General features: G+C 42.0%; 1 protein-coding gene across 1 annotated transcript; it reads left to right on the top strand.

Annotated features, from left to right (window-relative positions):
- The first annotated feature begins 11,490 nt into the window (after nucleotides 1-11,490).
- On the top strand, nucleotides 11,491-15,650 carry tmpob (thymopoietin b). Its single transcript, XM_080505252.1, has 6 exons — nucleotides 11,491-11,915; nucleotides 12,051-12,162; nucleotides 12,503-12,658; nucleotides 12,830-12,942; nucleotides 13,023-13,123; nucleotides 13,490-15,650. The coding sequence occupies exons 1-6, from the start codon at nucleotides 11,685-11,687 to the stop codon at nucleotides 13,875-13,877; spliced, it is 1,101 nt and encodes a 366-aa protein (XP_080361378.1). The 5' UTR covers nucleotides 11,491-11,684; the 3' UTR covers nucleotides 13,878-15,650.
- The last annotated feature ends 238 nt before the right edge of the window (nucleotides 15,651-15,888 follow it).

The raw sequence follows: 15,888 nt of genomic DNA, 5'->3' as shown, positions 1-15,888 counted from the left end.
AGCACCAAAAGCTTTTTCCTCCAGGGTGGTGGTTGGTGCATTTGGCTCGGCACGGCCTCTTTGACCTTAAATTCAGTCCTCTGGCGGCGTGAAACACCTCTTGGCTTCATCAGCAGGCAGCGCATTAATAAAATACAACTTTTGCCTTGTATGTGATGCGTTTACCTGAATGTAACACAGACGGTAACGACACCACTGATTTCAAAAACATCTTCAGACACACACATTAATCCTTCATTACAGAAGCGATTACAGAATCGATCCATTATGTTACCAGGCATGTCCGAAGTATCAACTTCTCGTTATGTGAGCCACATGGTTTCATCATTGCACGCTGCTCAGGAAATCTCATGGAGCTGCTTTCTTCTTTCGTTTTTTTTTTTTTTTTTTTATCAAAACCAGAGGTGCCTCACAGTGATGGGCTGAAGCAGGCGCTGAAAAACGGTCCAGTTACGCAGAGAAATAAATTGCATGTCCCAAAAGGGCTGAATGTTAACTTAAAGATAACTTAGTCAATACGCTTCAAATCTTCGTTGATATTCAATATCACCCCTACTGGCCTCTCCCTCTGCGGGGTTGCATTCTAGCGCTGCACCTGTGCTGAATTTGCAGGAAAATGTGGATCCGTGTCCAAAAGAGAAGCGCATGTCAATTAAACTAGAAGCCAATCTCTGGTCAATCAAGCCACCCAGCATGGCCTCTCACTCTAAATTAAAATTAAAACTGATATCCCCAGCAAAGGCCAGTTTTTTTCTTCTTCTTTTTTTTTTTTTTTTTTTTGTTCTGCCACTAAATGTTGGCGATTTATCATTCAAACATCCCCGGGTTTTGTATAGGTACTTTTGGACCTCAGGTTCAGTGGGTTTGATGCTCAGCCAGAGACAATATCGAATCCGTGCCAAGAGTGCAAGCTGTGAACGCTTGTCTGAGAGTTACCGTAAATCCTTCTGCTCGCACCACTAAGAAGCTCAGAAAGCCGCAGCCCTGCTATTTGCCACCCCTGTGGTCCTTACAGGTAGCCACTGAGACTCTCTAAATTATGATCTCCGTGTATAGGAGAGCATTGCAAGAACAGAGCTCAATGGATAAAGGCCTACCTGTTGCCCCTTATTTTCCTCAGTGGATCAGACCTGGGGCTGTCAGGTTTCCTCTGTGTTGATTAATCTGGCACTTTATTGGATGTGATACTGATGATTAATGGCATATTATCCTGCCCCTCTGATAAAAAACATTCACTTTTAAGATATTTCCTGATTGAACCTGATATTGCTGGCTGTTATTCCTGCAAACACTTAACTGTTGAATTTGAAAAATACGAAACTTAATGTGCCGTGTTTGCGCTGCACAGCTTACATGAATTTATGATTGTTCTAATGTGCTGCTTGGTTCAGGCTGACCGCAGTCAAACCATACTAACAATAATTCCATTTACACTTGGGAAGTGTGTGGACATTTTGTCTCGGTTCGAGGCGTTTGCAGCGTGCATGCATGACCTCTGTCTGATGAATGAAATGTAATTCTTCAAGGCTTCATTGATCATTTTTAGATTATATTCAACACACAGAGCATGGTTTATCCGTCTTGGAGAAAGTCCTCATTGTTAATGAATCACGTAGATGAAAATACAAAATTTGCATGGCGTTATCAAACGTGTTACTTCTTAATTCAGCCTTGTTTACCAGACTATTGATTTAGATTTGTTTATTTAACATAATGATGTTCCTGATGGAGTCTTGTTTACAAAACATAGCATTCTTGATTCATCATTTAATCTTTGTTGACTAAAAATAATGTTTGAAAGCTATCCTTGTTTACTAATCATTATAATGTTTAGAAATCCGTCCTTGTTCATTAAACATTGTCATGTTTATCACCTTGTCTGGTTTTGTTTACAAAAAAACATGATAATGCTATTAGTCTACCCTTGGTTACGAAGCATGATCATGTTTATAATGTGTCCTTGTTTATTAAATATTATGTTTATCACTGAATCCCGTCTTGTTTGTGAAAAAAAGAAAACATGATAATGTTAATAATGTGTCCTTGTTCCCTGAACATGACAGTGTCCTTGATTTAGCCTTGTTTGGAAAACATAATGTTCCCAAATTAGGGCTGTTTAGAAAACATGATAATGTTCTTAACTTAGTCTTGTTTTCGATGGAAGTAGTTCAGTCAGAGGGGTCCAGGGGGTTAAGTCCAAAACGGCCCCCACCAGGAGTTCCCAGCAGGATCCTGGACTCACACATCAAGGTCTGTCGCTGGCCCTCGACCCCTGCCCAGGCCTCTGTGACGGGGAGGGGCCGGGTCCGAGTGAGCCAGAGGAGACAACACACCATAGCTGTGTGCAACTGCACAGTGAGTCCTTTCGCTGGTTGCCATGCTGGAGCTGACCGCAGGATTGTAGTGTTTACTTAAGAGCCAGTGCATAAGAGAAAGGCGGACCACCGGCGGGCACCACCCGCCGGGCCCTGGGCAGGACCTGGGGCTCATCTTTGTTGAAAGTGGCGGTGGAACCTGCCACCTCCCACCGGGCTGGCCTATATTTAGCAACAAACTGAAAAACCTCTTCATTCTTAAAAAGTTTGTTTAGGTTTCCATTGAGCAGGGGGTTCAGAGGAGGACGGGTGGTGATGCTGCACTCATGTGGTCTGAGAGGTGCGTCTCTTTGCCCTGGACTCACCTGCACAACTTGTTTGTGTTACAACTGACTTAAAATGGAAATAGTCTATCTTCAAAGGACGGCCAAGTCAAATGGAACAAGGGGAGGGGAAATCCAAGTGGAGGCATTAAACACAGCTGAATGAAGGAAAGGTGATAAGAGAAAAATACCTTGAGACACGTGTGAACACTTCAGCCAGCGCAACTAATTTCATTACCTGGATGTAATTTAAAATTAAACACGTTCTTCTGAGCACTTGACTTCCTCATAACCTGAAACATGACCGCCGAGCCGTGTCAAGCCTGAAATAATGGCAAACATACTGTGGAGGAACAGTTCTCATTACAGACCTCCTACATTGAAAACGATTAAAAAACAGAAGTAACAGGACAATTTGCTTCATCTTGGGGATAAATAAAACTTGCTGTGTTTACAAGCTTCTAGTTAGCAGATAAAGCAGTTCCTGTTTTCTTCACAAAACAACCCCAAAATTAAGTCTGCCAGCAATACTCATTAATGTAATTTGACATTGGGCATCTGCTTAAATTGAAAAGGCTAGTTTTTGGTCCTCACCTTCAGTTCTCCAAAATGCTTATATAAAGGTATATACATCTCGACTATGGACGAAAACAAGACCTTTCGACTCATTTCCTCAATAAGTCAGCATCGCCTGTGCTCAGTCGTAATGAGGATGTTTTATTAATGATGATTTGCTGACTCTGACTTTTTCTGTTTGCATGCCGCTTTCCTCTTCCCACTTTTCAACGTCCCATTGAACTCAGGAGGAGAGCAAATCCAAGACAGGACATGCGTTTTACATGTTTTCGTTTGCCCTCGCGCTTGCCTGAATAGTGAAACAATCCCCCTTTTCATGCCCATGGTTTCATTCAGTGGGTGGCGAGAGCACCACTATGATTGGGGATGAGGGAGCTGGGTGATTTTTTCCAAGGTGAGCACCTCATGGGAGATGACTGTTCGCTGCCATTAGTTTAAGTGCGGGAGTGTCAGTTAACCCGACACTGGCACCAGGAATACCTAATACCAGATGGAGGGAGCTGTCCTTGAAGTCTTAACAAGCAGGCGCAGAGAAACAAGCCTTTATTCAGTGTGAGAGAGCCTAGAAAAAACTGATAACTTCGCAAGGTTACCACAAAGTGTACGTTAAATCCCACATAGGAAAGGGAGGGATAAAGGAGATTGAAGGGGGTGGGGAGGGGCACAGGTCCAAAGTGGATAAAAACACAGTTTAGATGTTGCTGACTGTAATTTTTTATTGCGTTCAAAATACGCAGGACTATAACACAAAGCCGCGGTTGTCACGCTAAAGGGTCCAGCTGCTTAAGAGGTGTCAAATTATTGTACCTCAGCTGGATACCTTGGTGTTGCACGCCAGGGGGTGAGAAAAGAGCCAAACCCAGCAGACTTTGGCACATGTGTCGTTCACCGCTGGCACGGATGAGCCACGCTGTGAGGCTTCGGAGCATCGATAGGCCCCCGGCGTTTTTTACTACCCATAACTATGGGCCTGCACACAAGCCGAGCCGTCGAGACCTCCTGGTAGGGTGGTAAACATGACGACAAGTGTTTTTTTTCCCACACGGTGCCACCTCCTCGTCCACTGACCTAATGGTTCTGATGTGGAGCCAGTCGCAAGGCAGCTCGGGGTTGCATTTTCAAGATTGTGCAGATAAGAGCGTATCGGCTGAAGTACCGGGTTTGTCTTGGCTGGAGAGGACACATAGCTAAGAGCTATTACTTAAAATAACTTGACACCAGAAATCCCCCAAATAGACGAGTAAAGGAAATCGTGTCAGTCTGTGGAGGCACCTCACACAGGGGTCCCCAATGAGGTCTCTTGTTGTCAGCTTTGATAATATCCACTTACTTTTCCTCCTTCTGTACTTAATTGGAAATTGAGCCGGAGTCCTGCCAATGATTGCAATAAAATGCTGAATGCACCGAGAGGTTGGCATGCCCCCCCCCCCCCGATCTGGCATCTGTGCCCCATGACTGTCTCTGTTGATTGTCTACTCCTCATTCATTTGGTTCACTTTAATGCTGACGCTCCCAAACGGCGACTCCTTGCTTGAGTGAGGGGCCCATGAGCTCAGAGTCCAGGCATCCGTCTGAGAGAGGAAACAGTTCAGGGGCATGGCGGTGTCACAAGCAACACATCACAGGAGTCTTTTGAGAAGTCTCTGGCTCTTCCTTTACTGGTGTGGTACCAGTGTTCAGCCATGCGGACAGAAAAACTAAGCAGAGGCAGGTCTGCTGATGACTCCGGCCAAGTTAAGCACGGAAATATTTCTTTCCTGTTAACTCAAGAGTCTGGCAGTCACCTGAGTGAGGTTGCCCACTCGTTTTAGTCGTGAGCCACCGGACATTTGGTGCAGCTGTGTGAGACACATCAGGAAAGGTCTACCTGGCGATGAACCATGGGCAATTGGAAATATCTCCCTTTAGAAACCTTTAAAATGGGATTGAATGCTTCGATAGCATAGTAAAAAATCACCATGGTTCCTGTTGGGGTTTTTTTGGTTTTTAAATCCCCTTCAGTGTTGAAGATCAGAGATGAAAATAGTTCCTAAAAACTCTATTTATAGAAGGTCTATGTTTGAGGACAGTGGACACCGTTTTGTTTGAAGAGGACTAGTACCCCACAACTTACTGTACAGTAATCTCCTTCAACCTGCAATAAATATAGGTTTATTGTTTAGCCAACAGAGGGCAGCAGAAGAAACTCAGAAAAACACAACATTAACTGTCAATGGTCATGCACAACATATATATAGACATATATATATGTTGGTATATATGTATATATATATATATGTATACACACACACACACATATATATATATATATATATATATATATATATATATATATATATATATATATATATATATATATATATGATATATAGATATATATATATGTTCAATTGATCAATATGATCAATTGTCTTTTTGTAAGTTATGTAATGTAAGTTATTGTTTTGATCATTTTTTTTTTCAGTTTTCAGCAGCATCTTCAAAGATCCCATCTGTCATATCGTGAGATGGTGATTATCTGATTCTATTTGTTTACATATTAACTCCAGTTAAACTATATGTCTAATGCTGCAGGGAAAATTGGAAATACTTCTATCCTGATGACTCACTGAGAGAATTTGGTATGTTTTCAAATACAGGACTTTTCAATATGCCTGCATGATACACAGATGCAGTTTTGATGTTGTGTGTGAGATGCTTTTGTGACTGAACCATAAATATATCAACGTGGGATACTGACAAATACAGCATGTCACTTGTGAAACCATTACCAGCTGATGTTATTAATATGTAGACAATATTGGGCATTATGTGGTTTATTTCAGGAACCAGCAGCAAATTCAAGTACAATATGTTGCAATTTTTATATTTTGTATAAGTAGTGTAAGATCTACTTCGACAGCTGCAAAGCTTTCTCCAAGGCCAAAGATTTGGTATAAAATTTACTATTAACTTAAAGTTAAAACTATAAAGTTCAAAGTGACAAACACATGTTAAAATATATTCTATTATTTCACCTGCTGAGATCTTTCTTGTCTCTCGGTAATGAAGAGTGTATTTGACTCTTCGGTCTTTTACATGGGTCGCCAAAGTCATTATTATAATCAGACTTTGCTTCGATGTGTAAGAATTCATTATATTTTATATTGCACAATGCCGGCTTCGCTGCCTGTTTGATTCCAGAAGAGAAATTAGCGAACAAAAAAAACACAGTTTAAAAATATAAAATAGCTCAAGTTCATTTCTAATGTATGGATTTAGAAATAAATGATTGCAGACCACTGTCCTGCATACACAGTTCTCTCACCTCGCCTGTATTAGTATAATACAGTATACACACACACACGTGTGTGTGTGTGTGTGTGTGTGTGTGTGTGTGTGTGTGTGTGTGTGTGTGATCAAAACAGTGCACCTCCAATCGCTTGCCATAGCGGGTGAGCCATTCCTCATTGATCTCAGTAATGCGATCCATTCTTCATGTTATTATTCATACTATTGAGAACCAAATGATTATAGCTTTAACTTTTGTTTCTTCTGGATTGTGTCATGGCTCCTTTTTAGTGCCATCCATCTGCATGGGTCATCAACTCCTGCAGAAGCGGCTTTCTCAAGTGCGTCCAACAGATAAAATTTGCATTGATCATTTTATGTCGGTGGCTCACACTTCAAGGAAGCTGGATGCATGACAGTAAGCGTTCTACCAGACCGTCCAACATGACGTCTTGCAGGTTTCTCCGCGTAGACCTAATACAAATTCTTCTTTCACGACATGGAAGTTCACACACAGTAATGTTTGTCTTCAGTTCAGTGAGGACATGAGCAAGTGTGTGTCTGCGCTCAATGGCCAAATAAAACGGGAAAAGCCCGAATCATAATAGTAATGCAAATACATGGAGGAGTGCTTATGATACAAACAGGCAGGAGGCCAAATGGGCATCGACAAGGGCCAATGAGGCAGTCTCATTTTTCCTTCTGACAGAAATGTCTACAGCTAAGTGTGTGTCCTTTAAGCAGAGTTTGGATTGTCAACAGATGAAAATATACTGTGTGAGCATTACTAGATGGCTGTCGCCAGGCCAGGACACACAAATCTCAACTCCGGTGCTCAGCACTGCTCCCGCTGCCCGCATCCTACCCTCCTTTTTTTACACAGGAAACTGCCCAGGACTTGATCTTAATTAGTTTGGCAGTGTGCAAAAACATCCTTGGAGGATTAGAGATTGTTGTGATAGATTAGTACAGGAAAACTGACTTTTGTGTAGCTGTGTGTGGTACTAAGAATACTAAGCTTATGTAAAAAAAAAAAGAAGGAGTAGAAGGTTTTAAAACAAAAAAAGCTTTTATACAAGACACTGAGCACACAGCTGAGTTCTATAATTGTTATGACGTTAATCTGGATCAAGCAGCAGAAGTAGGACTGTGAGGTTACAGCCTCTGTTATCAAACCGTCTGCTTTAATTGTGTAGCACTGATTAATTTCACAGGTATGTGTTTTATTTTGTCTGTGGAATTGGATCAGACATCCTCTGGGTGGTAACGGTTGACTTTTCCTAAGGTACTCCTGTGGTTGGCTCAATTGGGATTTAGAAACATTTAAAATCCAAGATCAACTCAACCGAGGACTCTGGGTTCAAGGTTTTTTTTTTTCTAAATGATCTGAAATCCTCTTTTAGAAAGTGGATGTTGGAGTTTGAGCTCACTTGGGCCCTGCGGTTGTTTCCAAACACAACATATCATTAATTATTCAATTGTCAATTCAACTTTCTTAAAGTAACATCACCTGAGCTCCTATTTTCTTTTGTCGCTGTCCAGTCAGCCATGTCTCTTGTTCCCCACATTTATTCAACAGCCCACCTGTCAATAAACATTGTCAAATTTATTGACTGGTTGACATCAGGCGGAAGGCGTTCCATTTAAAATGAACTGAAAATGGGACTGTTGACGATTAAAGAGTTGGCTTTGTCATTTTTCAGAGGCCATGACTGTTATGCTTAAAGAGGCGCTCTCTATGATTCTTGGCCTGCGCCTTGTTTTCTGTATAAATTACATACAAAGGAAGCTTAAGAGGTGTTTCTCAAGGGCTCAACATTTTTTACGCTTACACTCTATTGGCAAATCTGCTATGGAAAAGCTGAACTATACTTCAAGTGCTGTATTTTGGTGTGGTTTGGGGCTGAGGTGGGGATCAGTTGCTTGGTTTCTGTAGCAGCATCCCAGAAAGCCCCAGAGGGGCAAGTCTGAAGGACGTGTGGGGAGCCACACGGGGGCCCCTCAGACCTCTGTCCCAGCAGCAGGGGGCCTGCCCACACAAACACTGACAGGTGATCACTGATTAGTATGTTAATCATTATTGTTTATTGATTCTATATTATGAATTATACATATTAAAAAGAAAAACATAGGCACTGTTCGGAATTGTTCATGTTTGTTTAACAATTAAATAGAAATTAAATAAGAAATTAAGTGGGACTTCTGCCAAAAAAAATTTACATTAGACTTTCCCCAATGTCATGTTTGATATGAAATGTTGCATTAGTGTGGGTTGCGTGATATTACAGGCAATATGTATATCAGTATTATGTGACATATTAATGCCAACAAACAAGAATTAGTCTGCTAATTTGATAAAAGCATACTTTAAATGCTTAATTCTTGAGTAAATGATATTGAAAGTAGGCTACATACATAAATGGCATGTTATAATTAGTGTTCTTTAAATGTTTTTAGGCCTTAATGTATAAATCATACAAGTAAGCAAAAAAATTGTGTCCATTATTACAAAAAGCTGAAATCCTCGGCCACTACTACAAAGTAAATGATGTGTATACATTGTCAATCAACCAAACGAGCAAGCATTCAGCACTGTGTATTCTCTGAAAGTGTCATATCAAACAGAGACAAAATATTTAATCTTCACACTCAAAATGGAGGAGCTACAACAGTCTTGTATACATGTTGTTTTTTAAAGTTGTGCCTTACTCTTAGGATACAAGAGCGCTGATGACAACATCTGTTTGACAATCTCAATTTCCTCGATTTAATATGAATTATATTTTATAGCAAATGCAAAACACATAAATACTTAAATCTGCACTGTGGTTGATCTGAAACCATCCTGAATGTGTCTCAGCCTTTACTCAAAGTGCACAACATTATTTGCAGTAAAAGTTCACACGAACTGGAAATGGCAGAACTGAGGACGTTGAGGTTTTTACTGGGAGTGAGCAGAATGGACAGGATTAAGGATGAGTACGGTAAAAACACAGCTCATGATAGTCTGGGGAGACTGTGAGGGACGAGGTTGAGGAGAGTGGCCAGCGAGGAGGAGGAGGATGGATACAGTGAGGGAGGATAGTGCAGAAGATTTGTGTGAGGAGGGAGGATACAGGGAGAGGGAGATTGGAAGAAGATGATGTGATGGAGCAATGCCAGAAGAAGAAGAAGAAGAAGAAGAAGAAGAAGAAGAAGAAGTAAATTGTTTGTTGCATTTGTAGTTACAACACGCTTTATTTAAAGTCATAATGGGGAAGTTGTTCTGGTTTTGTAAAGACATTAAAATGTAGTTTCAAAAGAAAATCAGAGTTGTAGTTACTTGCAGATTATCTTTACATTATTGTGCTATCTTTTGACTGGTTGGTCCCACCCTAGATCCCACTGAGCTTCATGTGGTGCCTGAACTCCATCGATTAAATGAGTTTGACACATGTGAAATGGTGGAAGTCAAAACCCTCCAACCAAAGTCAACACCAAGACCAGGGAAGCCCAAGACAAAACCAAGACAAAGATCTTGAAATCCCGTTGTCCAGACCGAGACTGATCTTGAGTACTACAATACTATCTGAAACAGTTAACTGCACCAACACTTTCACTAAACCAGGGGTCTCCAACCTGCTGCTCCAGAGCCACTTGTGGCTCTTCACCCGCTGTGGAGCAGCTCCGTTAAGCTTTCACAATGTATGATGTCAAAACATTTTTGTTTTTTTAATTTTATTTGCAGAGCAGAGGACACTGATTTATCAAAAGGCTAAAACAGCTAATGAAAGTTAAACAGCTAAAACAGCCAGAATAGCTGTAATTGTAAAATAGGAGAGCATAAAATAGCTAAAACTACCGAAAAAGTAATAGCATAGTAAAAACTGTCACACTAACATCATTAAAATTGCCAGTTCCGATTCTATTTTAAGGGAAAGTAAAAAAAAAAAAATAATGATAGGAAAAGCGTGGCAAAGAAAAGAAAGAAAACAAGGGGGGGAGACTAAATGGGGAAAAATGTATTTAATCAGGGAAAAAAATCGAATATAGCAGACACTGCTCTAAAACAGCGTCTATAAATAGCGAGTGCAGCTGAAATCCCCCCCACCCAAAAAAAATCGATGAAAAAGAGAAAAGAAAACGACTAAAAATGTAACAAAGTATATCTAAATTGTACCTTCATGAAGGCGACCTCAGTTCGTGTATGCATAGCAATTGTATTTAAATGCTTTATTTCCACATTTCAGATCATTTACAGCTTTTGTGGCTCCAGACACATTTTATTGGGTATAAAATCCTGAAAATGGCTTTTTTTTTTTTTTTTTTGGTCAAGAAGGTTGCAAACTCCTGCACTAAACCAAACTAGTGTGGGGTTGACGGTATAATGTGGTTTATGCTGCCCTCTTCTGTTTGGGAGCTGAATCCAATCTTTAATCGCTTACTACACCGTATGGTGGTTGACATATCATGTAGTTATAAAAGCCCACATTAACATTTGATCACTTTTAATAAAAAAATAAAAAAGAAGAAGAAGAAGAGAAGGGAGCTCGAGATTTATGATGAGATCGTGGGTAATCATTAAAATTTGACAAATTCACCATTGAAATTGTTGCGATATCACTTAAAAGCGCCTCAAAGTCATTCATAAAAGTATCGTACGCTGGCTCATACGGTGGTACTGAGAAGAGAATTTCTTGCGGTGAAACGTTGGACATATTGTGGGCAGGTTTTTGTCTTGGATCTGTTATCTCAAACACACACACACACACACGCACACACACACACAGAGGATGGGGTTTCTTTGTGGCGGTGGGACTGCCGTCCGTCCAATCAGAGTCGAGCTGACTGCCGCGTTCCGTCCAATCACAGACCTTGTTGTTACCAGGCCTTGTTGCGACCGCGGAGAGACAGAGGCAGGACCGCCGGCGTGAAGCTAAGCTAATATAGTCCATTTACAGCCAAGTTATTTAGATTTTAACACCGGTTTCCCGCACAGCACACGGGCGTATCCGTTTCCAAAAAATCCGAGCTACCGGGGGATAGTTTCACCGCTCGGCTAATAAGCAGGAGAGCACGTTTATTTGGACAAACTGCTCGTGCGCTGCTAGCTTCGTGAGCAGCGGTTAAGGCGCCAGTTCTGTTTGACAACAGCGCTTCCCCGTCACGTCCCCGCCGCCGCTGCTACTGGTGTTGTTGTTGATCTGTAAATCCAGTCAGCATGGCAGAATTTCTGGAAGACCCGTCGGTCCTCACGAAAGATAAGCTGAAGAACGAGCTCACTGCGAACAACGTGCCACTTCCCAGCGGAGAGCATAAGAAAGAAGTGTACGTGCAGCTGTACTTGAAGAACTTGACCGTGCTGAACAACAAGAGTCCGCCTGCAGACACCTTCTCCAGCGACGAGGAGCTGCCGGCACCTGTCGTGTCCAACAAGAGTCGCTCTGGAAGAGTGAGTTTTCATTCGCTGCCCGTTTAGCTTCCTTTTTTTTTGTTTGTTTTTGTTACCGTGTGGAAATCGCATTATTTGTGGCAAGAATGTGTGTTGAAACTCGTCCGTGATGTTGTGTCTTCAATGTTTGTGCAGAAAGCGACCAGAAAGACTGACAAGCCTCGCAGCGAAGAAGTGACAGATCTCACTGATGAAGATTTAAAACAACAGCTGGCAAAGCATGGTGTGGACTCGGGACCCATTGTTGGTGAGTTCAAGAAAGCATGTCTTCCAGCCTGCTTTTCAATAATCCTCTAACTCGAATTTTAAATTTAAGGATGTAATGCTGTGGTTGCCCTCCACCCACAAAAAAACTTATTGTATACAGTAGATGATGTTATAAATAGAAAATAAACTGCTTTATTTAAAGCTTGGCCGGGCTTTGTGGTGCCCTCAGATGACCTCCTACAACATGCCAGTGGCCAGAGAAAACCTATAGAAATAACTAACCACAGTCAGTGTAGCTCGATCGTGAATTACACACAGCTAATGCTCGACGAAGCGGGTTAAATTTTTTTTAATCATATCATCTCTCTTTGTTTCGTCAGCCTCGACCCGTAAGGTGTACGAGAAGAAGCTGCAGAAGCTTTTGGACCAGCCGCCAGAAGAGACTGAAGTCCCTCTAGAAGTCACAAGTCTCCCCAAGGGAGACAGCAACCAGAACGGCAACACAAACTCCGACCAGTACAGCGACAAAGAAGATGGTGAGCCACCGAATACACAACGTTCTTGTAAAAACCCCAGACGAGGAAGCCGTCGCGTGGATGTCATGCTGGAGAGCATCTTATGTGTTCTCCAGCAGAATTGTTTAAGTCAATCCCGTCAGAGGTTCGGTTAAATCAATGTTTACATCAGCTGTTTGTTTGTTTGTGTAGAGGAGATCACTGCACCTGAACCAGAGCCAATCCCTGTGGTAGAGAAACCCGTTAGGAGCAGAGGGAAATCCACTCCTGTCACGGTCAGAACCAGCAGCAGACGACAAACCAAGGTCAGCCACATTTTGCTGTCGCTCGTCTCAGTGACTGGAGTCCAGGTATCACTTTTGTCTTTACTTGTTTTATGTAACAGGTGGTGGAGGAAATTATCATTGAAGAGGCTCCCAAAAAGGCCAGCGAAAGTGTTGTGGAAGATATCCTTGCCAATGAAATAAGCACACCAACAGGGATCAGGTAACGGCTTATCGGGACTTTTATGTTAATTAGGCTTCCTTGTCTGAGCTTTCTAAACTCATAGTGGAGTCAAAACAACATTACTCACATTTTGTGTCCTAAAAGTTGAGTCAGAATTTGAATTGTTGGCTGAAGATCTCATCTTCTGTGCTGCTTTATCCAACATTGGGGTTTGTGAAGACGACACTTAATATTTCAGTGAGAAAACATGGGACACAAAAGCCACTCTGCTGTTGTTTTTTTTTTTGACTTTTTGATCACAGAGTTGCTGTTTGGATGTAGAAATTGACTATTGAGAAGAGCTCTGAGATCTGTCATTGAGATGCATGTGACTTTTTAACCAGAAGTTTCTCTCTTGTGGAACAGTGCGACCTGCCGGCGCCCAATCAGAGGGGCGGCTGGACGGCCCGTGAAACCAAGCGAGTACTGGCTGGACGAGTCGCGCGTGAAGCACAGCGTCCTCACCGAGAGCCGCTCCTACTCCGAGTCGTTCAGCCGACAGGGCAACACGGCGTCCTCCAGCAAAGCGCCGGCCCAGCGAGGCCTCCTGTTGTCCCTGCTGCTCCAGCTCCTGATCCTGGTGGTGGTGGGCGGGTCTCTCTACTACGCCTACCAGAACCTGGATTCTAATCAGGTCGACGCCCTCAGAGGGCTCCTGGACGGGGTGGTCGTCCCGCTCCAGGGCGCAGTGGAGCAGGCGGCCACCTACCTGGGCCTCAGCAGCAGCGGTGCTTCACTGGGCACCGGCAAGTAAAGACCCTCGCCACACCCCCCCCTGCCACACCTCACCATACCACCTCCCTGCTGCCTGCCACAGGACGCCACAACTCCAGCAGTAAACTCCGTCAAACCCCCCCACCTCCCCTTTTTTTTTGTTTGTTTGTTTGTTTTTTCCCTTCCGTGTTTGGACAGAGACACAGATTCAAAACGAAAAAACACAAACACTCTCTCCTTCTCCAAACCCCCGCTTCCCTCCCGCAGCAAGAGTGGGGTCTTTTCAACCAGTAGCCTCTGGATAACACTTGTTTTGTGGCAGTCAGAAGAGACTAAACTCAAATGTTGATTTCAGTCTGTGAATCGTTTGTGTGTTTGTGTGTATTTACCCTTATGTGTAGAAAGGAGTGCAGAATGGAGAGGCCAGTTTATCAATGCATGGTCGTAGTTTTTTGAAGGTTATACTGTAGATTTTATCTCGTGCTCTGTGCCAGGTGTTTTTTCTGACGGTGAAGTGCCTGGACACTCTGAGCACTTAGTGCCCTCCCATTTTTCATTTTTTTTTTTTTTTTTTTTTTATTAAATAACATTTTTCAGTACAAAGCAGCGCTTCTTAAAACACTGAAAGGTTGAAACGTGTGTTTCCGCATGGATTCCAGCAATCTAGCTCTAGATTTAGGAAGGGTGATTCGTCATTTCAATGGTGCTCAGGTTGATTCAGTTCAAACTTTTTTAATGTCGTCTGTGCTGGGCGGAGGGACACGGTGTAATCAGGTCGCATCACTGCATGAAGGAAATCAGCCCACCATCGACACGTTTTTCCTTTCATACTTAATTGTGGCAGTAAAGATTCTCTTATGCGGAGCTCTGATCATGAAACAATTGTATTCTGGGCACTTGTGTGATGTAATTATGATTTTACCGTCAGTGAATGAAGCTAACATTTGACTGTACTTTTGGCATTTTGTACCACAGCTTTTTTGTGAATTTGAGGTGGAAAAACTGTGACTGAAAGCATTTCAGTATCTTTTGCCGTTTTGTATTCATTTCAACCAGACTCAATTTGGCAGCATCTGATTTTTTTTTTTTTTCTTTTCCCCCCATCGTCTCCACCAGTACGTCCATTTGAGTTTACATGCTTTGGATGTTAGAGTTCTGTTGTGTTTTACCTTTTGTGTTCAGGAGATTTCTGATCCTTCAGTCCTGCAGTATAAGGGGGACTGGCTGCTGCAGTGCACCCACATAGCCCACCACACTGCTCTACAAAGAAGTCACATGGAGGAAAAGTTTGTTTTTGGTCTCACCATTTTATTTTTGTAATTGTCAAGAGTTGTACATCTGCCAAAAATGGGCAAAATTCCCACTAGGTATAAAAAAAAAAATTAATCGGGCTGTTCATCCCACATCCTCACTGGAGGTGATGTTGGAGGTGGTAGGTTTTCTGGGCGGGGGGGGGTTGTTTCTATTTTGATATTTTTCTAAAGTGGCGTGTTCAACTTTTTTATAACACATTTAAAGCTGACATTTTGAAGCAATATGTAAAACGTGCAAGTGATACTGTATCTTAATCTGAAACCTTGCAAACTTAACTGAAGTGATCCATCATCAGGCAGCTCCCCCACAATGGGCAGAAACCACAGGGGTTATGTGGGTAAGGATTTTTGATCTGTTTATTTATGATAATGTAGGCAGTGTATCATAAAATAAACTTGGTTGTCACATCATATTCCTGCAGTTTTGAGTTATTTAAACTTATCCGCCATATCTTGAAATCCATAGCTTCATTTTGAATGCGACATGCCTGGACTTTGAATTCGTTGTGGCCAAAATGTACGATCTACTCTTGAATAAAGTCTGCTTTGTGTCATCTGGAAGCCTTAAAAGTTTTCAATTATGCATTTAAAGTCACAAGAAACTTAACAAAACTGCAAGTATTATAATTTTTTCAAAATCTTTGTATATGAATTTAAGGGACTTAAAAATTAGTAATAAAAAAAACAAGTAGAGAAAGCACATACATCCGGGGGGGAAACAGCTGAACAATCAACAGA

This window comes from Blennius ocellaris (assembly GCF_963422515.1).
Source record: "Blennius ocellaris genome assembly, chromosome: 11".
Lineage (NCBI taxonomy): Eukaryota > Metazoa > Chordata > Actinopteri > Blenniiformes > Blenniidae > Blennius > Blennius ocellaris.
Note: the sequence above shows the minus strand (reverse complement) of the source record. Positions and strands in the feature narration are given on the sequence as shown.